This window comes from Cydia strobilella, chromosome 2 (assembly GCF_947568885.1).
Source record: "Cydia strobilella chromosome 2, ilCydStro3.1, whole genome shotgun sequence".
Taxonomy (NCBI): Eukaryota; Metazoa; Arthropoda; class Insecta; order Lepidoptera; family Tortricidae; genus Cydia; species Cydia strobilella.
This window is the reverse complement of record NC_086042.1, coordinates 12,061,630-12,085,922: the sequence shown is the minus strand read 5'-3', so window position 1 is coordinate 12,085,922 and position 24,293 is coordinate 12,061,630. Positions and strand designations below refer to the sequence as shown.

The following is a 24,293-nucleotide window of genomic DNA, read 5'->3' as shown; positions in this document are numbered from 1 at the left end:
TTAGGTTACATTGCCGACTACTAAGGTAAACTGCATTGTGATGAAAATAACATGCAAGTTCTTGCTAGTCTAAACCTCGCTTTACGGTTAAAGAATGTTGAATTCCCAAAATTCAAGACTGAAAGTCTTGTGACAAAAACTTTATTACCTCAATTCAAAATATACATATAGAATCAAAACTGTCATTTTTCTTGATACTTGGTTAGTTGAAACAAAAAGAGTTCTTGGCCCAAGATCTATCATAGTTACAAGACACATTATTTCTTTGAGGAAGACATTTTCGAGTTTCGTTATATTCGATAGTACCTATTCAGTAAAAAAAAGCGTTAATATACAGTCCGATGATTCAGATTCTATTTTCTTGTTATGTAGCGGTTATCTATTATGACCACCAATGAGCATTGGACCAGAAATGTCATTGTTGACAACTAACATATATCATATCCATAACCATTTCATAACAAGAATTTGAAATCTAAATTGGGTTCATAGTTTATGTTTTTTATGATATGGTAGAACTGATAGAAGGTGTTATGTTTCTCGGAACACACAGTTTACTCATCAAGTAATAAGAGAAATAGTAGATTGTGTCACAAGGGGCCAAAATTATATATTTACGGCGTGCAAAAATTGTTTAACCCTCGTGCCTTGCAACCCTCGCAACGCTCAAGATTCAATTTTGGAATCTTTCGCTTACTCGGGTATCAATTAGCACTTAGTCCCCTTGTAAAACAAATAACTATTCTAGTACGGTGCGCTCTGGCTTAACCCGATTGTTACCTAACATTGACATCGTACATTATTATAATCAGTACTATTTCACGGTCTACAGGGGCTAGTCGCTGTCGCTCTGTTAAGTGAAACCGCAAACAAACTACCCATAATTATTAGCTATTATATTCACTAACGCGTATTAAATAGAGTAAAATGAATAAACAACTATTCACTTCCTGAGTTGTACCTATTAATGCGTATTTTTAATTTATTAAAGATCATAATAGTAGGTATTATACATAAATACTTGATGACGATGACGATGAATGACGTGATGATTGTGATGACAAAGAAATAACATATGTACAATATAAATAAATACTTTAGGACATTTTTACACAAATCGGCCTAGCCCCATAGTAAGCTCTTTAAAGGATTGTATTGTGGGTACTGGACGATAATACATAATACATACATATTACACATGATACATAGATAGCAGGTGTAGATAAATATATATTTACTTAACTGCAGAAAAAACCCATAGCCCAGGAACAAATATGTATGGCACAAATAAATAAATGCCCTTATCAGGATTTGAACCCACTCCTCCTGCTTCGTAGGCGGGGTCACTACCGATTAGGTTAGGAGACCGTTAATAAATATATGGTGACCGAAGGAACCCCTTGACGAAATAAATAACCTCATCGACCTTAATCTCACGCACTTTATGCCATACAAAAATGCGCACGTGCATCCATTGACGATCGTTCACACAAAAATGTGTAAATATTATCAACTAAAAATTAATTACCTTTCTAACATTCTGAATAAATTGCAAATTCACTGTAATTCAAATTGTAAATTGTTTGACTGACTGAAGTCAATCTAATTAAAGCGTGTTTACAACTGACTCAAACTCAAATATTAACCTTTATTATTAGGGTAGGTCTCTGGTTACGTAAATTATTACATTAGAATAATTCAATTTTAAATATCAATTGTAAATTAACCTTTACTTATAGGTATATTTATTACAGTACAACAATTTGAAAATGAGACGCGCTGAGAATTAGCCAGTAAAGCTTAGTATGAAAAATAATGGCAGTAACAAATACTCATTGAAAATAATAATCAACCAAAGCGACTTCAACCAATGTCGGCACGAAAGTTTATCTCAAAATGGTGGAACTTGTAATGTAAAGTATAGTAGATTGTTAACTAAGGGATGAAAGGCACCCATTTCTGCCGAGGTTAGTTTGGCGCTCGAACGCGGTTGTTAGTTATGACACTATCAGAGACAAATAACATATTTTATTTTGCACATTTCAAATTGTATAAGTACTTAATGAGGTTTAATATAGGTGTAAAGTACAAGATATATACAGTGGTACTACGTAAACGAAATTAATAACTAGCTTAAATCTAAAATAGGCCCTTGAGGCATTGTACCAAGGATGCTGGCGGCATTTCCCCGCTGTATCGCATTGCTGATACGTTGTGCAAGAAAGCCGCCAGCTCTTCGGTCACCAGTTACGTCAACCAGACGCTTCGCGATTTCTGCAAACAACTTATACGCGCTGGGACCCCATGGACCTAGTTTCAACTCCAAATGGAACGAAATGATACTCTCTACCGAGGCTAAGCTAAGTACTTATTAAATTTCTATATAAAAAAGGCAGATCATGAATTTCCTAGGCATAGGTTTTTTGTTTTAACATTTGGTTTACACTTTCAGCGCGTACAAGTTAAACTAATACTGAACTCATTAGCATGTGACTGCAATGCGTACTGGCTTCGCGAGTTGCTGCACAGTTGCTCGCTATTTACGCCAGAGGAGCCTAATCGTGTAAATTGCACAACGCCGTCTGGACTAGCAGTGCTACTTGCCCACCACCGTCAAAGCTTAACATGCTCGTACAGTGGTCCCTGCCCTACAGGTAATAGTTCCAGCTTTATGCATATGCGTTACAATACGACGTCCAAGGGTTTTCCATAATAAAATGTTCATAACAATCAAGTCTAGACGAATCACTGGGAACTGTACGCCTTTGTAACTATCTATATTTGACGTTGACTGTACCTGCGTATTAAATGCCCTGTGGACTTGAACTAATTTATTAATAAATCTTGTCCATTAATGGCAAAAATAGTTTTGTACTTAAGTGATTGATTACTTTAACTGCTTGGTTGTAAAAAAAAAAAACAATTTTTAGGCTACAGACGGAGACGTGCTGCTTTTGATTTGAGCATCCAGTTCGGGTTGGCTGTAAGGGATAATGTACTAAATAACAATCTTTCTATGTTCTTTTATGCAGGTTGTGCGTGCGATAAACGGCAGCCCGACAAAGCGACGGTGGTGCGGTGTGCGGGTCCGTTGCCACGGGCTCCAAGTTGGCCGCCGGCTGCACCTGGCTACTCGGTAGCGTTGCACGTCGCGCCCGGGACGCTGGCTGCCGTGCCGCGCCTCAAGCTCGTAGAACTGCATGCCCCTAATAACAATATAACCAACATTGATAAAGAGGACATACCTGATACCTTGAGTGTTAGTAACAAATTATTGTCTGTATCCACTTGACCCAACGCCCAGGGTAGGGGGCTGAGTTTTGAATTTAGAGCGCTCGGTTTTATATATGGCTCCCTTCAATACTATCTCCAGTACTAGGCATTTTAAATTGTACTAATAGAATTAAAAACGAGTGGTCAATACCACTAGATTCCCTATATCTATCACAAATTTAAAAAATAAGTATTTCGCCGTTTTTCACAGTTTTCGAGTGACGAAATCTAGCGCTCGAAATTAAAAAATCGGCCCCCAGGTCCTTACTATGCGAAGGATTTTGATATTTGTCAGTCCTCCTATTATTGCACTGCGTATAAAGTAGCATGCTATGTAAATGCGCAGGTCCTCGACGTGCGCAACAACAGCATCGCGCGCATCACATCGGTGGCGGCGAAGATGCTCCTGAGTCTGAGCAAAAATGTCGACTAGAAAGTGTCGCTCGTCGGCAACCCGCTCGCCTGTGAGTGCGAAGACGAATACACGATCGCGACGCTGCAACGTGCCAAGGTATCTCAAGCCGAGCCATTACCAAAGAATCGATAATAGTAAATATCAACTTACTGCCAATACCAAAGATTTAGTAGTTATTGTGACCCAAATATTCTGACTGCTTATTTTTATTTGACGACCGGTCTGGCCTAGTAGGTAGTGGCCCTGCCTGTGAAGCTGATGGTCCTGGGTTCGAATCCCGGTAAGGGCATTTATTTGTGTGATGAGCACAGACACTTGTTCCTGAGTCATGGGTGTTTTCTATGTATTTAAGTATTTAAATATTATATAATGTTAGTTATAAGAAAAATATTATTAAGTTTGTTGTTATTATGTCGAATGATGTCACTTGCCGTTAGTGTTGTCAGAATTAAATAATTCAGATGACGTTAATTATCATTTTCAATTTATAAAACTCGTAATTTAAATAATTAGTAAGGTGATTGATATTTCAAGTGACATCATTCCATCATTCATTCAAACCAGTCATCCATTCTGTAAAGTTATATAAGCAGCGGTCACTTGGGATCACTGGCTTTTGGCTGTTGACTTGTCAAGGAATAAAGAACTAGTCGTACTCGGAGTGTCATTTCAAATTATACCCAACTAATAAGTCAGAAGTGCTCGTTATTTAAATTTATCTCACGCGTTATTACCGCTTCGTGTCTAGTATTGACGTAGTTAGTGCTAATGAGTAGGTAGTAGATTTGAGCGATCACGGTCAAGACGGCGACTAAGTTTCGATAGTGAAGGAGAGGCGGAAGAAGTCACAGTTCCACCTGCTAAAAAGCCTCGAAAACCACGGGCATCTAACAACAAAGAACGATTGGATCGGTTGGAGCCATTACTTGAACAAGGGAACGCGGTGTATTTCAGTGTGGTGCAGCCCGAGCCGAGACAACTTACAGAAGCCATCTGTAACACACTCCTCGCGCCTAAAGTAGCCGTGTAGTGCTTCTGTGCTTGAAGCATTGGAAATAAAAGGACAAGTATCGTTCCAATTGTTTATTAGTGAATTTTATTTTGAGTGTAATGGCTAAGCATAACAACAGTTGACCATAACTCAGAATGTAAGCTGTCGCTTTTCGTATTATTTTTTAACCGTTTTATTTGTTTTGGAATAAGTGTTTGTTCATAGAATAAAATAAAACGCACTTATTGAAGTTTAAATTTTCATCTGAGAAAAAAAAATGAATAAGGTCCCGTATCCATTGGTATATTTTGTCTACGCTACTAGAGCACATTTACAAACCTTCAAGTCTAACCTGCATACATGATAAATCTGATACCGTGCAAATGATGATTTCAGTAACAGCCAGCTATGATAAACCACATCGTGCATCTCGCCATCAATTTCTGCTGCAGCAACAGCAACTGCAGTTTGACGCCTTCGTGCTTGAGTTGGTGAACACCTTTGGATTGAACATGTTAAGCTGGTGAGCAGTTCCTATTTCATTGGGATTATTATGAGATGTTTTACGTCTGTTTTGTAACTCTTGAGCAAGTTAATCTTTTGTTAAAGCTAAAATTAGGAAACGATTTTATGTGATTTTGTTCATTAATGTTCAGTTTCAGTCGGTCAGTAGATAAATAATAAACTAACACAAAATTAACTTTAAAATACAAACTTCCAACCAAATGGAGAACCTCCTACTTCTTTTTTTTTTGGAGATCGATGGAATGTAGACTGTGAAATTATCGATAAAGTCTGGCAACATAGGTTTAGTTAGATTTTCTTTTATTCTGTCAAAATGCAGTTTATTTAAATTTTATTATGGTAATGTTTGATAATAATAGCATACCTAGCAATCTTTTTAGGTACTGATGGCACTTGGAAATATAATAAGAGTACGAGATAAATGCGACTTCATACTTACAAATAGTGTTTCATGTTTATTATTCAAAAATACTTTCAACGTTACACATTCAAATAAGGGTTAAAGCATTAGTATAATATTAAAAAAAAAATGTTTTTAATTTTAACATAAAATGAAACTGATAAAAATGATTTTTCATTAAGTTACGTACATTCATTTTATAGGAAATTCGTAGTGAATCTAGGATATTATTTTCTTTCAATTTTGTAGATGACAAAATTAATAATGCCAGAGATCCGAATTGTTTCACTGCTATTTATCATGGGCAGTACGACTACTTATTAAGTTTTTCTTATTTTACTTTTTGTTGGAGCTTTCGACGGACTGAAAGCATGTACGTTAAACCTGTGTTTAGTTTCTAACCTCTTCGGGAGGTATGAAGCAGGTTGACTGTATTTAATTGCCGACTGACTGGCAAGGACAATGATTCCATGAACGAATTTGTAAATTTGATTTTGGTGTTTTACTGAAGGTACTGTGTCGTGGCACTATCAAATTTGTAATAAATTATCTGAAAGATGAGTTGCTATTGGACGCACAAGCGCCTATTTTTATTGCATCTATGCCAGATGAAGTTGATAGTCGAAAATAAAATTGTCAGTTGATCCGACGCACGTTACGTGTACGTTGAGAGTAATTAGTACTCTTAAAATAATAACAAACAACAAGACGTTATTTCTTGATCAGTGAAAGTCTTATTGGATGCTATTAAAGGTAAAGATAAACAAAGCCTGATCGTAGTAGCATTCAGTTACATTTTTTTATGAAGGTAGATTATTGCAAATTGAGAAACGTTACCCTCATTGCGTCATATTTTATGACAGTAGATCAAGGTGGCATAGTGGCAATAGTTTTGTTGTCTTCTTTCTCATCAAAATTACCCTGCCTGCCTGTGTTAAAACCTGTAATGTACATGTGAAATACAATAAATAAATACAATACAATACAATTCTTCAAACATCTTTGTTTAATAAATTTATTTTGAACAAGATCAGTTTTAACGGAACATAAAAAAAAATGTGTGGTGTCATTTTAGTAGACCAGTTAATTATTTCGTGACTCTCATAGGTAGCTTTTGTTGTACTTTGACACGTTTGTTTATTAGTGTATGTCAAGGTTTATCTTGAAATAATGTTTTTTTAACATAAATAAAATAAAAATATATCTGTGCGGTGCAGAAACAAAACAATTTATTGTTTTAAATTGCTTGAGTAAGTGGATTAAAAAAAAATAGGTTCTTGAACATTCAAATGTTTAATTTTTTTTTCCTCTTTTGACACTAATTTGGTACTTAAGTTGATGTTCAAAAATTCAGTTTTTTTATGAAATTTATTAGTAGAGCAAGGAAAGTCGGACGTCTTGTCCAATTGTCCAAGTAATGTAAACATCACTTAAGCAAAGAGTTTAAGAGAAAAAACACGTGTAATTGTGTATCATGTTTTAGTTTAATGAACTATCTGTTGTCAGTTATATTCATACGAATACTTTTGACTAGAGAAATGAGCATTGTTTAAATACTTATAAACTTTTTTTAGATTGATGATAAAAAGTTTGATTATAGAAGTAATTTGAGTGAGACCCAAATTGTGGGTCAGTAATGACTGAACGATGAGATACTCTTCTGTGTGTTTTGTTTCAGAGTCAAATGCATACACACTGGGACCGCCGTGTCTACCACAGGACGGTCGTGTGGGAGAATGATAGGAGAAGGACGTATTGCAGCGTTACAGTTCATAGTTTTAGACGCCTGTATACAATATACAATCAATATACCATCTGTATACAATCGATTAGTAATGTTTGGCTACATACTACTTAGTTGTAATTAAATTAATCAAGTTGTATAGAGAGCAACGCCATCTATTGGCGTATTGTTGAACTAAAATGCCAGTTACAAGGCTTTGGAACGTCAAGTGGTTTGACTTGGGTGGAGTTCGGTACGAGGTGGCAGTTTTGTCGGTATGTTGGTAGACTGGTCAAACAGGTTAGCCAACATTGACGCGGGCATTCTTGATCGGACCATTCTAGAGATCGGATCATACTAATTAGCTGTGACGACAATACATCGAGTTTACTGCGCCTACCGCCATAGGCCGTCCCTCCGACATATAAATAAGTATTTGTTCATGTGCATGCAGTATTAGGATTATAGAATAAAGGTGGTTATAAAGTAATTATAATTTAATAAAACATAGTAGAATGATAGTAGTATCGTATTTTACAGTTCATTCATTAATTAAATCAACAGTGTATATGTTACCATCCAGGTGTGTCCGTTGGTAAAAAAAAAAACAAATAATAATAAACATATATCTAATAGCATAGGTCGAGCCAGATTCTCGATTATCTATTGGATATATCATAGTCGGGTGTGTCCCATTACGTAAACATTAACTGTGTGTGTCCTGTAATGGTTACGTAAAAATCAATAATACATATATCTAATGGCATAGGTCGAGCCAGATTCTCGATTATCTATTGGATATATCACATTCGGGTGTGTCCCATTACGTAATCATTAACTGTGTGTGTCCTGTAATGGTTACGTAAAAATCAATAATACATATATCTAATGGCATAGGTCGAGCCAGATTCTCGATTATCTATTGGATATATCATAGTCGGGTGTGTCCCATTACGTAAACATTAACTGTGTGTGTCCTGTAATGGTTACGTAAAAATCAATAATACATATATCTAATGGCATAGGTCGAGCCAGATTCTCGATTATCTATTGGATATATCACATTCGGGTGTGTCCCATTACGTAATCATTAACTGTGTGTGTCCTGTAATGATTACGTAAAAATCAAACCATAATAACATTACGAGGTCGTAAAGTCAGGTCAGGAAAGGCCGGGCAGGAGACGTTATGTAACAATCTGTGTAAACATTTCTTAGTCGCTTACAGTTTCAACCAGTCATACGTGAACTATTTCCGCGTTAATTATGGGCATCATCACTTCATCACGTTGTAAACTAGTTCCTTTTAGTGATGATGACGAAAATATCTTCCACATATACATTTTTGATAATAAGATCACTTAACGATAAGTTCAAATTGTTATTTTTTTTATAATTACGAGGGCGTAATTTGTATGTCAGGAAAAGCCGAGTGTTAGTTATAAGAAAAATATTATTAAGTTTGTTGTTATTATGTCGAATGATGTCACTTGCCGTTAGTGTTGTCAGAATTAAATAATTCAGATGACGTTAATTATCATTTTCAATTTATAAAACTCGTAATTTAAATAATTAGTAAGGTGATTGATATTTCAAGTGACATCATTCCATCATTCATTCAAACCAGTCATCCATTCTGTAAAGTTATATAAGCAGCGGTCACTTGGGATCACTGGCTTTTGGCTGTTGACTTGTCAAGGAATAAAGAACTAGTCGTACTCGGAGTGTCATTTCAAATTATACCCAACTAATAATAAGTATATCGTTTCCTGAGTACCCTTATGGGTGTGTTGTCACAAGCCTCCTTGGGCTTACCGTGGGACTTAGTCAATCTGTGTACGAATGTCCTATAATGTTTTTTTATTTTTTTTTTTTTTTTTTTTATTTATCTCTTAAGTTCCTCTTATTTTTTCTAATTATTTGTGAGCTTTAGTTATATACAGTTTCCAGGGTAGCTTTGAACTTATTCTCGCTTCCTTCATTGCGTTACATTTGTAGTTATATTTGTATTATTTTGCTTGCAGATAACGGATTGGAATACGACGCAGTGTGTTGACCGTCACTATGTTGTCAATAAGAGGAAACTATGTAATGATAAAACGCTTCCGACATTGCTGGGAGTCATAGGGGCTTTGTTTATTCTGATATTAGCAGCACTATTTTTTCTCTGATTACGGCCCCGCATTAATCACTTCCTCTTTTATCATGGTATGTGCTTGAAATATGTGCTGAAAGTTAAAGATGACACTGATGATCCTATAAAAACACACGACGTGTTCATATCGTATTCTAATAAAGACTTGGAGTTTGCCAAAAAAAATATTGAAAACCTTGAGAGCTACGGCCACTCCACCATAGAACACTGCCGTGATTGGCTTCCAGGAGAAACAGTGATTCGGCAGATTACTGACTGTAATGAGCGCAAGGCGAACTCTGCTGCTTGTGTCCGATAACTATGCTGAAATGCTGAATCAAAGTGGGCTCTAGAAGAGTTCCATACCGCGCATGCACATGCTATGGAGCAAGGCTCAGCTCGCGTGATAGTAGTACTATGTGAATTACAATCGCTTAAGAAATTACCAGAGGAACTTCAACTTTATCTTAAACATAACACGTATCTTGACTGGAGTGATCGTTACTTCTGGGACAAGCTGCGGCGAGTCATGCCCCAGCCACGGGTTGTCCCACCGTCTGTAATAGAGCAATCATTCAACGATAAAGCAGTCCCATCTTCCCAAGAAATAATTGCTGATCCCACCTTGTTGTAATCTCGGTTATCTTTAGATAATGACCTACCACTTTCTAAGCTGGTACTAGTCGCACCCGTACATCAATCTCACGATAGACAAGATTCGCCCGTAACCCCAGTGATAACAGAACCCCCACAACTTGATATCAATGACAGACCAAGTTCCTGCAGTGTTAATATATAAACTCTTCCGTCGAATATCCTGCGGCAATTGCCAGCGCCTGTGTTTCAAGTCGCTGATGTACCCAGCGCTTGTTAGCAAAAATAGTTTCCAAGGACTTAGGTGAGTTACTATTTCAAGATGCATTTATTACTTATGTAGATAGATGGTAAGAAGTTAGTTACATTTTAAGTTTCCGTTTAGATTTTTAAAAGCTTGATGTAAATTTCGTGAGGCATTAAATAATTAATTAATGGATCCAATAATCGTGCGAGCGAGATGTTTATGATACGATTAACAGTGCATTTCGCGCCAACGATCGGATCAAATCAATATCAGCTGCGGTATCATGGTCGCATTTTTACCACTTGTCATGTCATGCGTCACTTTCGCACTTACCTACACACTTGATAGAACGTGAAAGGCATGATGACAGATGATAAAAAACCGACCATCTGGTTTTGACACAGATTGCAGATATGTACAATTAAAATCTCAACACCCCTTCACTTACCTACCTATTTAAATATTTCTTTATGTAAACATTTTTATTGTGTTCTGCTAAAAAATATGACTTGTGTTTAGAATAAGCAAAGATTGGAGTCAATTAGAATAATGTTTACTCGTAAAGTGCCCGGTTTTAGCGTATTCTCTACAGTTAGGAATGTGGATAAGAAGGATAATAACGATGTTGTCGACACCCACGTTTTTAAACGACTAGTTATTCTAAAGTTTCTAAGCCAAACAAAAATTCTAATAACTACTTAGGTAAATAAATACAATTCTTGCTTTGCTTAGTAGTTGGTAGCTTGCTGGTGGCTTTGGTTGGTTGGTCCCTAATGTATTTAAAATTCAAATTTTTTGATTTAAGTGGTCATTGTAAAATAAATCATTTAAATAGGTAATTGTATTGATTAGTCTAACGAGATGTTTATTTATGTGGAGTTTTGTCATATTAGTTCATGAGGATTTTCCTTACTCATTATCTTCGTGTGCAATGGGTCGTTGAAACAATAGTTATTTTCTAAATTAGCATCATGGAATTCGTGGGATTAAATGATAATGATAGCAAGCGTTGGGGTGATAAGAAATTTACTCATTGTTTTTTATTACAACGTTTCCAAATTATTAATACGCGGGCATTTAGTTTTATAGGTAAGGTATTTAATTCTGTTTTATTTATAGGTATATAAAGTTTGTAAGTTACTTGTCAGTAAATAAAATTTGTGCAATTAAAATGATTGAGATGCGTAATAAAATGAGTTTAGGTCTTTGTCATGTGGTCCATTTGTTTTATCGGAGTAGGTATAACCCGCGCCTGCCAAAGAGTTATTATCATAAGCACCTACCTAGTTACCTACTAGTGGGCGATATAACTCATAATGCGGACCAGCAAATCCTACGTCAGTAGGAAGAAGGGCACAACTCACATGAAGTTAAAACCAAGAAAATATTGAAAGTAAAGTAAAGAAAGTAAAGTAAAGGTATTTTATTGTGTAAATAAAGGTGCTAAACTACTTTAATAATATTGAAACTACATTACTAATACTTGTGCTGTTACTGTAACGTTCAGTAAAAAGTGTTAGAAATATATTTACCATACATATAATAAAGCTAATTAATGACATCATAATTCATGCTAATAAATTTAATATTAAGTAATTTAAGTGTTTCGCCTTTTCATCTTAGCAAAGAGGATATAATATCTACATACGGAGTTATATCTATCTTTGATCTTAGTCAAAAAATGTTAGAAAAATACTAGGTACAAGTAAGAAAAGAAGTATTTATGTAAGTGACAGATGCGTCGAACTCAAATTATTTGAACTCGTTACCGCTGCCGTAGTCACAGCACAGACGTTGAAAAGACGTAAGTGGTTACTCGCGCCTTAACAAACACATGTTCCGAATTGGGAAGAAACAGGATGCGACATGCAGGTTCTGCCAGGAATCAGAGGAGACTGCAATGCACATTCTCTGTTCCTGTGGACCACTAATGTCAAAAAGAAGTATCCACTTAGGGCGGCACATACTGCAACCCTATGAGGTACAGAACATTACGGCCCAAAGAATCTGGAATTTTCTGGACTCAACGGGCATTAGTAACGAACTTTAAAGGGCCGTCACAATAGATCACTGCTTGGTCGACGTGACACTCACAGGCCCTCAACACCCCAACAATAAATAATACTCGCGCCTTTTTAGGGTTCCGTACCCAAAGGGTAAAAACGGGACCCTGTTACTAAGACTCCGCTGTCCGTCTGTCTGTCTGTCACCAGGCTATATCTCATGAACCGTGATAGCTAGACAGTTGAAATTTTCACAGATGATGTATTCTGCTGCCGTTATAACAACAAATTCTAATAAAATGTACGGAACCCTCGGTGCGCGAGTCCGACTCGCACTTGGCCGGTTTTTTCAGCATCACAAATAACTCCGCAGATGTGAATTTGAGGATTATTATAGGGCTCTTCATTCGGAAAAACAATTTAATGAAATAATTTCAACTAGCACGATTATTATTATTTGGTAGATTTATTTATTTACTTACTCATTATTTACTTACCTAGTTATTTAAAAGTCTTACCGCACACATAACTAATTTAGAAACCCCCCCTTGCCGCATTTGTCCCTCTTGCCGTTAAAACTACGGGGTGCTGGTGTGCGGAGGCCAAGGCCTTTTTCGGGGAAGTGGGGAGACGCATGCGGGAGAGAGGTTTGGATCCTCGCTCTGGGTCCTTCCTGATGCAAAGATTGTCCGTCGCGGTTCAACGTGGCAACGCGGCGAGCGTGATGGGCACCTTTGCATCGGGGGGGTCGCGGGACGATTTATACGGCTGATTATTTAAGATGTGACTGAATGTGTGGTTGTGAATTGTGAAATGTGTGGGTTTATTTTAATTGTGACATATTATTATTAGTATTAGTTTCTATGGTAGTATAGTTTAGAGTAAGAGTAATTTATTGTTGTGATGTAAATGAATATGAATATTAAAATGAATTCTAATGATTTTACTAATCCCGCAAAAAAAAAATTGAAACTTGCTTACTTCAGTATCTTAGCTATTTACATTTATGAAATAAATATTTTCTTGGCGGAGCAGTCGAGATAATCGTGAACTTGACACGCACGGTCAACCTGCATTTTTGTTCTCTCATTTGAATACGAGACACAGTATCATACCAGCAACCAGCACCACAAATACCAAGCTATCTGTTGCCGGTGGCCGAATGTGGTACTATGAAATGTGGCTGCGCTCGCGTTCAGGTGGCGCCACGTTCAACTGCTAACTGCGTATCCGTGATCCCCCCTCTTCCGTCCCAATCCTCACCAGCCAGACCCAGTACCATTCTCGCGTCGACCTACGTTCGACGCGTCTTTGCGATAAGTCCACTGTTATCTACGACAGTAAAAACTTTGCTCATTGTTTGTATGCGAGTGGAATCTTAATTGGCAGAGATCTCTTTCTACGTGCCCTGTGTTTGAATAGCGATTGAAGACTTGTGAGGAATTTGTTAGTGAGAAGAGAGCAGGAGAGCGTGACGAGGTCCGAGGGACAATCTCCGGCAGCGGCACAGCAGCTGATTGCGATATTCGCATGAGAAGATTGCCGCATTGGTGCTTGAAGGTGGGTTTACATTCTGTCGTAATAATTGTCGCATAACAATGTACTTGCGTTGCTTTCAATTCAATTCAATTTATTTGTATCAGACATAATTAGTCCATAGAAATGTTAGTAACAAACAAAACTTATTTTCTACGTTAGCAACTAACAGACTGCTTAAAATATGTTATATACAGGACCTCTTGACTCCATATGAATGGAATTCCAGTGCCGCCAGACTGCACTAGTCGGGCACTGTGACACTAGATTCAGGAGACTGTTGCTATCTGTGGCTTTGCTATCATGAGTTTGTTTACATTTTAAGCAAAATAACCAGGGACATTAAATTAGTCGTTTCCGTCTGTCAAGTCCTTTCTACAAAACTTTTATCGTTTTTTTTTGCTATCCCACCAAGTGGGCTCCTCCTAGCGCGTGGTATTTTATTTCGACAGACGTGTTGCTTGTTTGTGTGCACGATTCTCAGAACCGGTCGACGGTCGAGTGACGATAACTCTTTACACCGGGAACGAAAAAGCAGTAAGCTTCATAAAACTCGTAAGGAGATAAGACCTTTTAAATTTACACGGTAAGTGGCGCTTGTGCCAATCACAAGACTCGATTAATATAGATCCGTAAATACTAAGAGATAGAGCATTCGTCTCTTTCTATAACTGCATCGAGGTACTTGTATAGAAAAAAAAAATCATATTATGAACACGACACTACTAACGATGTTTCATTTGAAGCATACCTATTACGAAAAACAGTTTTCAGGCATGACTGGCATGAGCGATGAGAAAATGATAGTCAAGGGCATACATTCGTGTAAAAACAATGTATTGCTAAATAGTGTAAATACTGTTGACCTCTGACCTTGTAATATACTAAAAACAACATACCTAATTTTTTACACCATACAGGTATAATAACTTCAAGCTAATTTTGCGGTTTCACTCACGTATTTTTATTTTTAGTCACTCGCTCGCAGTGTTGGCCGAAACGTTAATGCAATTAACCATTAACCAGTACAAATTGAACCGTAAACTGTAACCGTCCGTTACGGTTTACGTTTCAATTTGTACTGGTTAATTGTAATTAATATTCGGCCAACACTGCTCGCGAGACATGTTTGATATGTGAGTGAAACCGCAAAATTGGCTTAAAGTTAGTATGTCTCACGATAGTTTAAATTAGAATACAGGTATATACTCATGGACAAATTTATAGGAACACAAAAAAAAGGTTTATTTGCTGGATTACAGCACAGCACCTAAAGTAATTTCAAAATTAGTAAGTAGATAATTAAACTTATTTTTTGCGTTCTTCTAAATTTGTTCATGAGTGTAATTAAGTTTTATTTATAAAATTTATTAAAAAAAACTATCATAGGGAAATCCCTTAAATATGGCTCACCAAATAATTAGCATTTCATGATTAGGCATTAATTACCTATGTTTACTAATAGCACAAGTTGTCGATAGAGAAAAGCGAAACGGTTGCAAATACACGGTGTAACATGAGGATACCGAATAATTTTAACAGCGTATTCCTGATCATATTTAAAGAAGTCCTATATAAACTTTTCTGTAATTTGCCTAGTTTCAGAGTTAATACCAATAAAAAAAAACAAGTTTTTATTGTTACATAGTGCAAAACGCATTTTTGATGTCGATGTTGCCACAGTGGGACGTAGTCTAAGTAACCTTATTGATAGATGTCAAAAAGTGACAAGTAACACTTTGTAAAAACTACGTTTTACGAAAAAAAAGTAAAAGTTCATTTTAAGTGACAAGTTTACAAATAATATTTACTTTTTATGTACAAATACATCTGAAAAATCGAAAAAAAAAAAACAAAAAAAAATTGTTTTGCGAATTTGACCTAAACTTATTCCATTTTTTCCTTCTTTTGGCCTCAGAAAAGCGTGGTTAAAATCTTTCGGTTTCCTCGTGAACACCTTGTATATTAATGAGTCTACATTCCACTGTTTATTACACACGATTGCTTTAAAAAGTTCATTCGTGTTTACGCTGTTGTTCCTAGGAACAATAAAATTTTCATGGCCCATTTTTTGCCGCTTGGGAAGCTATATATGTAGAATGGTTACTGACAAAATATTTTAAGAAAGCCTCACCTCCACCTTGCGGATAATTGAGTAATGGAGAAATGTCACTCCACTGTGACAAGTCTCACAGCTCTATATGACCTACGCCATCAGAGACCCGGGAGTTGGGATCTTAAGTGGATCCGCATTTCATTTTCCTCTAACATTCATTTTTTTCATTTGACATTATGGAAAATATTTTTACATATTTTCCATAATGCTCCTAGTTTAACTTTTTTTGGATTTTTTGATTATTTTAAAAATTAGGAGCAAAAAAAAACAGATTTCATACAAATTTTTAAATGCTCCTAGCTTTTATTATAGTTAACAATTGGAAAACAAAAGATCAAACGTTGGGGCGTAGCTGTGGTTGATATACAACAAATTATGTCAAAATATTATCAATAATGTTAATATCCAGAGAGGAAAATGAGGACTACTTTTGTATGAAAAGGCGAAGGAGCGGGTCCTCCACTTTCGTCTTAAGTACCTCTGGTAATAACATGGTGATAATAAGTGGGAATAACCCAACATAACGCACTGTTCTATTTTTCTTAATTAAATACCTAAGCATAATAATTTTATATAGGTACATGTTTTTTGTCCATGTTCACTAAAGGTATCTAAAACATTATTTTTTTCAGGACTAGTTACGAGCCTAATCACCGCAGACGCAATATGAGAAATATGGGAAGATGGATTTGAAGAAGAGTTTGGTATGCGTGGCGGTATTGCTGACGCTGGCCGCAAGTCAAAGCGATGGGCCATGTCCCTCCGAAGCGTCAGGTGGCACACATATTGAGCTGACCTGCCTTCTTCCGAGTGGCACAGAGATAGAGCTCGATTGGCGTGCTCGTGAATATGTCACGCTCGAATGTGATGGCAAGGGCAGCTTCGCATGCGCCGAATTACCGAAAGTATCGCCAAAGTCAGCCCCACCAACGAGGGCTATGCTCAAAAATTGCGTGCTGCCTGTTAACGAGTCACTTACTTGCACATTGCAAACACTTGGCGCAACAGGTGCCACTTCGCTCACACTGCGTGGCGTCGCAGCTGACCATCTCACATTCGAACATGTCGACGGGTTGGTTAACCTATCTACGCTCACGCTAGTGGGCTCAAGTTTTACACATCTTCCGACAGCCGCTTTAGCGGCTCTGCCAGCGTTGCGAAAATTAACAGTGCGTGAAGCGCGCTTGCACCTAACCTCTGATTCTCTATTGGGAGTTTCGGGACTAGAATATCTGGAACTATCCGCGAGTGATATTAAAGAGCTTAATGGAAGTGTCTTTCGAGGACTGGAGGCGCTACACACTCTAAATTTGTGGGGTAATGAACTACGTGCATTACAGACTGGCACTTTAGAAGGACTAAACTCGTTAGATACTTTAGAGCTGAGCTCTAACCCTTTGCAATCATTGGGTGATGGAGTGTTAGCGGCAGTGGAAAACCTGAGGGTATTGCGACTGGTAGATACAGAGTTATACCAATTAGATGAGCCAGCATTACATAATCTAAACTCGCTTGAGGAATTAGTAGTGCTAGATGTAAGAACACCACTGAAGGTGGGTTCACGCTCATTGGCACTGCCGAAGTTACGCCTGGTAGAATTGGAGCGGTGCAAGTTATCGATACTACCTGGTGATACTCTATCAGGCGCGCGTTCGCTACGTTCGCTATCTTTATCACACAATGCATTAGAAACGCTACCATCGGAGCTATTGCGCGACTCCGTGGAGTTGCGCGCACTTAATCTTAGCCACAACGCCCTAAAATCTTTGACACCGGCTCTGTTTCAGCCGCTATGGCGCCTGGAAGAACTTAACCTTGACGAGAACCAACTTGAAGAATTTTCAGAGTAAGTCTTTTTTTATATTCATTATTCAAATTATAGTATTTGTAGTAGTTGCGCGTATCATTCAAAATGCTTTGGTATAAGAAAATGTTATGCATATGTTTATACATAATTAATAAAATGACATATACGACGACAAAGGTATGATTAAATAAATGAAAACATAACTATCACAAATACAAACTATACAAAGCCGCTAGAAAATCTCTCATAAATAGGTAGGTACTAATAGGGAATATTACGCGAAACTCTGCGTAGGTGGCGCCACTACCACAATCTGAGGGTCTATCGCGAAACAAGAAAATCGAAATTTCGTTATCTCTTGCATATTCGACCGATAAAGAGGCAGATAGCGAAATTTCGGATCCGGTAGGTCCTTTATAAAAAAAACCGGACAAGTGCGAGTCGGGCTCGCCCACCGAGGGTTCCGTACTTTTTAGTATTTGTTGTTATAGCGGCAACAGAAATACATCATCTGTGAAAATTTCAACTGTCTAGCTATCACGGTTCATGAGATACAGCCTGGTGACAGACGGACAGCGGAGTCTTAGTAATAGGGTTCCGTTTTTACCCTTTGGGTACGGAACCCTAACAAAAAACAAACCGCCTTGATGCATCAATGTCATATTTTATTATCTCTGAAAGCTTGTCAAAAGTCCAAAAACCTGTTTAAGGTATAAGTATGTATAGGTTACTCTATGGTTTACCAAAGATAGATATAACTCCGTAATAGATGAATACAGTCTAAGGAAAAAACGTGCCTCGAAAATTTGATTCTCTACCAGATGTCGCTACTACCTTTGGCCTACTTTCGTATAGAGGGCGTTGACGGTTTCGTTTGTTATTTAACAATTTTAACGCATATCAGTGACCAAAGAATATGGGCCAAAATAATAAAAATAATTAATGTAAAAAAAAAAACATTTATCCATATTTAAATACATTTTATCGTATTTTTATAAATCTTCATTTTTAGTTTTAAAGTGTGTCGATAGATGGCAGTGAATTTACTGTGGTTACAAAATTTACTATGACAGTACCGCTCTATAATATTATATCCTCTTTGGGTTTACTAAAAATGTAGCAAATACATGGTCTGTTTAATGTTAATGACGGTGGCTTTAAATATTTGCAGTGCTATGTTCGAGAATCTGGGCGTGTTGCGTTCGCTGTCGGCTCGCAACAACCGCTTGCGCGTGCTGTCACCCACCGCGTTTCGAGGTGCGCGTTCACTGCAATATTTGGATTTAGCTCACAACGAGCTAACATTGCGATCTGCTGACACCATAGAAACGCCAATAGACGGTTATATGGACTTTGGGGAAGGACAGTCATCGCCCATGTATGAGCTAATAACGATGCAGTACTTGGATCTCGGACACAACCTTATCCAAGAAGTATTCTATGACTGGCGTAACTCCATGTTAAAGCTAAAGCTGCTCAATTTAACAAATAACCGCATCGAGCTTTTGGAGGTAAGCAACATTTTCTAACTATTTTGTCTATTACAATAATGACACCGCCATAATTACATATGTTAGCTTCTTAATTATGTGTAGGTATATTCAGGAACCCGACTTAACCAAACTGTAATAGACCAAAAGGCGGCATAGGCAATTAATAATAATAGTAGCAATAGCATATCCACGTTCAATTTTCGGCCTTTTCGTCAATTTAGTAATAATTTAGTAATCATAATCCGTCATAAAAAATACTGTTTACTGTGTTATAGTATACCTTCATTTTTAAAGCACAAAAATACTTACTGCAGCATATCGTTGAAATATCAGGTGATGTAAACTCATCATAATATTTAGATAAGATAAATATCTATATGTGTTTTTTTTTTCAGAATCCTGACATAAACTTCCTTAGTCAAGATGTGATAGTCGACTTCAGATATAATCAAATAGCCACCATTCAGGTCGTAGAAAGGGAGCTAGCAGCTCGCGTTAACGATGATGAAAGAAATGCAGGAAGTGGTCGTCTGTTAGTAGACGGGAACCCTTTTAATTGCGACTGTTTTACTTACTCGCTATTGCGATTTATCAACAGTCCAAGTCACGAGCATATATTCCCGGTGCTGACGCTTGATGCTGCCATTTGTGTCTCACCACCTGCACTAGCAAACACCACAGTACGTGCGGCGCCTTTCGATAAACTTACGTGTGAGTTGCCCTCATCCAAGTGCCCGGACAACTGCAACTGCACCTTGCATCCTGCCCACCAAGCAATCAAGCTTGATTGTATCGATCCACCAAAAAATGTTCCTGCGCCGTATGAATTTGGATTTGGACTCAATCGTACTGTTCTGCGTCTGCAACGTGCGCCTGTGTCCCTCAACCTATCGTTGCCAGTGCACGAACTCATACTCTCTGGACTCGATCTAAAGGTGCCTCCTCCAGGACCTGCTCCGCCCGAACTAAAGCTACTTGATCTCACCAATAATCTCCTGACAGAAGTGCCACCGGCATTAGGTTTCAAACTACGTCTAGCCCGCAACCCTATTGCATGTGACTGTGCACACTCTGCGGACCTTGTAGCTCTACACAAATCAGCAGACCGCGTAGGGGATTATAATATCACAACATGCGCGCACGGCGGTCTCTTGCAACTAAACTCGGACGCGAATTTATTGTGTACTAGAACTAAAGCAGCATGGGCGGCAGGAATTGGTGGGACATTGGCACTGCTAGGTGTGCTAGCTACCATTGTGGCAATTTTATGGCTGCGTTACCAGAACGAGATCAAGGTGTATCTTTTCGCACGCGGCTGGTGTGGCTGCCTCACGCGATCGGCTAAAGAAGCGCCTGCCAAGTACGATGCGTTCTTGTCATTTTCACACAAGGATGAAGAATTAGTGGTGCATAAGTTAGTTCCAGAGCTGGAGAGAAGAGGTTATCGGCTTTGCGTACACTATCGAGACTGGGCGCCGGGCGAATCTATTGCGGAGCATGTGTCACGTTCGGTGCTTGAGGCCAGACGCACATTGGTAGTGGCATCGCCTGGTTTTTTGACTTCTGAATGGGCTCGAGCGGAGTTCCGGGCAGCACATGCACGTGCGCTTAGAGAGGGCCGCGCTCGTGTGATAGTTATACTGCTGGGAGAATTGCCAGCGTCCGACGCTAATGCGCAAGAAGACGATTTACGCACCTACCTCCGTACAAACACCTATCTAAAATGGGGCGATCCATGGTTTTGGCAAAAGTTGCAGTACGCGTTGCCGCATCGCCCTCTTGGAGATAGTAAAGAAGCTCTACTACCTACATCCAGGACTATCTCAGCAGATGCCCTTCGTGCTGCCCTAGCAGTTCATCTGGAACCTAAAGATAAGTTATCAAGTGGACTTAAACCGCGGCTATTGCCTCCCCCAGCATTATAGCGACTAGTGTTAAAGTAAATAATTATTCGCAAAGTTTATACTGAGGATAACGATGGAATATTATGTAAGTACGTAATATATTAGATTATTTTAAACCGGGTCACTCACGTACTATTAAGTCGAATAGCTCGACATGTTTCGGTCCAATTTACGCGGACCGTCTTCACGGAGACACGACACGTCTTCACTGATCGAGGGCGCGGCGTGTATCTAATATGTTTGAGTCTCACGGGAGTTTTATAAGTACGTAATAGTTAGTATTGATAATTTAAAAAAATGAATCTTTAAATGCTTTATCGGCCATCCTTATTCTTAAGTGAACACTGATACTTGGTGAAAGTGTAGCTGAAAATCAGACATTCTAGTCAAGAATCTGTTAACCTAAGTACACATTATTTTACTATGATATTAAACGTAATCTCTTTTTTTTATTATCTGTCGTGCTTATTTTAAATGTTAGCTCCTCTCAAAGATCCTATCCTACATTACATGCTTTCCCCGTCAAAGATATACCATAAATAGCAAATTACATCATTAGGACAGAAAAAACGTCCATCTCGTCATATGGGCACATTCACGTCATGCGTGGTTTTAGCGCAGTTTTCGTTACCCATTACCAGTGCGCCGGACGATATCAGCCTGTCAGTTAGAATAAAATTCCGAACAACTGACAGGCCGATATCGTCCGGCGGACTGGTAAGGGGTGGGCCCCTTTACCATTTAGATACCTTCTCTTTTTAGGGTTCCGTACCAAAAAGGTACAAAAGGAACCCTTATGGTGCGACTCTGTCCGTCTGTCGGTCACATTGCTAAATATCTCGAGAACTACTAAAGCTATCGATTTGAAATTTGGAATAGTTATGAACAGCGCTAACCTTAACACATTGGAAGTGTAATTTTTTGTTTTAGTTTTATTAATTATGAAATATGCCCAATATAAAGAGGGGGCAAAAAGTTAGTCTAGTTACTAGGTCGAGTGGGATATCATTAGAAAGAGCTCGAATTGAGCATTACAAAACAATTTTTTATTTGTTTTTCATAGTTAAAAAAATCACTTATGAAGGAAAATGTAAAAAAAATACCATCCCCATAATAATAACATTATCATAAATATTACAGGAAAAATATAATCACACCTCTATCATTAAAACTTTTTATTTTTATTATCAAAAATATTTTTTTAATTTAATTTGCAATTTAAGCCCATTTGCGGATGTTTGTTATACTTGAAATGTCTATGAGATTACACTAAAAATACCTTCTTTCAAATAAATCAAAAATTGTTGAAATCGGTTCACATGATAAAGAATCAAGTATCCTTGAAAAGCCAACATAGCATTCAGCGACATCTCACGTCAAGCTCACGAAGTAGAATGCCACTAATATGACTGTGACTACGACATTCAGACTATGAGGGTTACGAAGTGTAATGTGGGGCCGCATATCACCGCCATATATCACTAGATGGCGCTTGTATTTCACATATACAAGTTGGCGACAACATAACAAGAATGTCATCTAGGTGGCGCTGCTAGAAACAAATCGTAATAGAATGGTTCTCCGTTCAGTCAGTAATGCTTCTCTTTCGCTTGACATTACAAAAATCAAAGATAGATATAACTCCGTAATAGATGGATACAGTCTAAGGAGAAAACGTGCCTCGAATATCACGAAAATTTGATTCTCGATCAGATGGCGCCACTACCTTTGGCCTACTCTCGTATAGAGGGTGTTGACGAATTCGTTTGTTATTTAACAATTTTAACGCATATCAGTGAAAGAACATGGGTCAAAATCATAAAAATAATTAATGCAAATAAAAAAAAACATTTATCCATATTTAAATACATTTTAAAGTATTTTTATAAATCTTCATTTTTAGTTTTAAAGTGTGTCGATAGATGGCAGTGAATTTACTGTAGTTACAAAATTTACTATGACAGTACCGCTCTTCTATTATATCCTCTTTGCAAAAATGGAACTTAAAAGTCTGTTTAGTTTTATCTCACTATATATTTTAATATTAACTTACCGTTCATTATCAGCTACTCGGCTTTCGAAAGCTACAAGAAAGTATCATTAAATGAAGTCACATTACATTCTTACCAAAATTAAAAAAAAATTGCATTGTCGAAGCACTGAACACTGCTTGATTTTTGTTTTAGACTCGCCAACTGCCGTAAAACATAATATGTTCAGTTTATTTACTATTTTTCAGACGAGTCCCCAGTTTCTATAATAAATTTAATAATTCGATGTCTAGTCTAAAAATACTAGTAAAACGTAAACTCTTTTGGTAATTCCTAATTGTAGCAATACATTTCACATATTAATGCTCACTCATCAGGGACATTAAGGATGGGTCTCTTTGTGTGGCAATTAAGTACACAGCGTGGCCCGTTTTCATTGTCCGTAATTGTATGCTTAGTTTTGTATTCTTGAACTAGGTACTACGTTGTTTTTACCTACCTTTTTTTTATTAATATTGTGTTTATAGTTATACTTGTTATGAACAAAATGCTGCACTTCATGATAAAAGCAAGCCGCTTTGCACAGTGATAGTAGGGACCAAACTGAGCGATTTGACCCGCAGCAGCGGCAGTTTCACCCCTTAGGAACAGAGATGGCGCCACTTCTTTAAAAAATATTTCAAAAAACTCTACAAACTAAACCAATGAACCGATTTAAATATTTAATATCTCAAATAAAAGCTCATTATATACATTACATTTCAAAAAATTACATAAAAAATATATACTGAATACTTTTGACAAAAAACGGCATCTTAAGTTTTTTTTTTCTCGATTGATAGTTTTTACTTGATTTCTCAAAAAAAAATGTATGGAACATGAATAGTTTAATGCATGTATATATTTATATTACTAAATAAATAACAAGTATTATAAAAGAAACCCGACACCGATACCTCTCATACTTCACGAAATATGAAAGTTTGAATGTGAGTGTAAATTTCTTCAAAATATATTTCAAAAAATTCTACAAGCTAAACTACTTGACCGATTTCAATGTTTAATATCTAAAATAAAAGCTCATTATATACATTACTTTTAAAAAATACTCATAAAACATATACTGAAAACTTTTGGCAAAA

The 24,293-nt window shown here is 37.3% G+C and overlaps 2 protein-coding genes across 2 annotated transcripts; both read left to right on the top strand.

Annotated features, from left to right (window-relative positions):
* Positions 1-1,733: 1,733 nt before the first annotated feature.
* Positions 1,734-9,819, top strand: LOC134751914 (uncharacterized). Its single transcript, XM_063687467.1, has 5 exons — positions 1,734-1,913; positions 2,453-2,654; positions 3,033-3,259; positions 3,620-3,784; positions 9,351-9,819. The coding sequence occupies exons 1-4, from the start codon at positions 1,806-1,808 to the stop codon at positions 3,704-3,706; spliced, it is 624 nt and encodes a 207-aa protein (XP_063543537.1). The 5' UTR covers positions 1,734-1,805; the 3' UTR covers positions 3,707-3,784; positions 9,351-9,819.
* Positions 9,820-13,573: 3,754 nt separating this feature from the next.
* LOC134751902 (protein toll) lies at positions 13,574-21,613 on the top strand. Its single transcript, XM_063687458.1, has 4 exons — positions 13,574-13,864; positions 16,589-17,802; positions 18,935-19,274; positions 19,652-21,613. The coding sequence occupies exons 2-4, from the start codon at positions 16,640-16,642 to the stop codon at positions 21,179-21,181; spliced, it is 3,033 nt and encodes a 1,010-aa protein (XP_063543528.1). The 5' UTR covers positions 13,574-13,864; positions 16,589-16,639; the 3' UTR covers positions 21,182-21,613.
* Positions 21,614-24,293: the final 2,680 nt, after the last annotated feature.

What these genes read in the sequence shown, in the direction of transcription:
- LOC134751914 (XM_063687467.1), top strand. Translation starts at nt 1,806, where the DNA reads ATGAAAAATAATGGCAGTAACAAATACTCATTGAAAATAATAATCAAC. An exon ending in AAAATGGTGGAACTTGTAAT is followed by an intron (nt 1,914 to 2,452) that starts GTAAAGTATAGT and finishes TTACACTTTCAG; the next exon opens with CGCGTACAAGTTAAACTAAT. An exon ending in CAGTGGTCCCTGCCCTACAG is followed by an intron (nt 2,655 to 3,032) that starts GTAATAGTTCCA and finishes TCTTTTATGCAG; the next exon opens with GTTGTGCGTGCGATAAACGG.
- LOC134751902 (XM_063687458.1), top strand. Translation starts at nt 16,640, where the DNA reads ATGGATTTGAAGAAGAGTTTGGTATGCGTGGCGGTATTGCTGACGCTG. An exon ending in CAACTTGAAGAATTTTCAGA is followed by an intron (nt 17,803 to 18,934) that starts GTAAGTCTTTTT and finishes AAATATTTGCAG; the next exon opens with TGCTATGTTCGAGAATCTGG. An exon ending in ACCGCATCGAGCTTTTGGAG is followed by an intron (nt 19,275 to 19,651) that starts GTAAGCAACATT and finishes TTTTTTTTTCAG; the next exon opens with AATCCTGACATAAACTTCCT.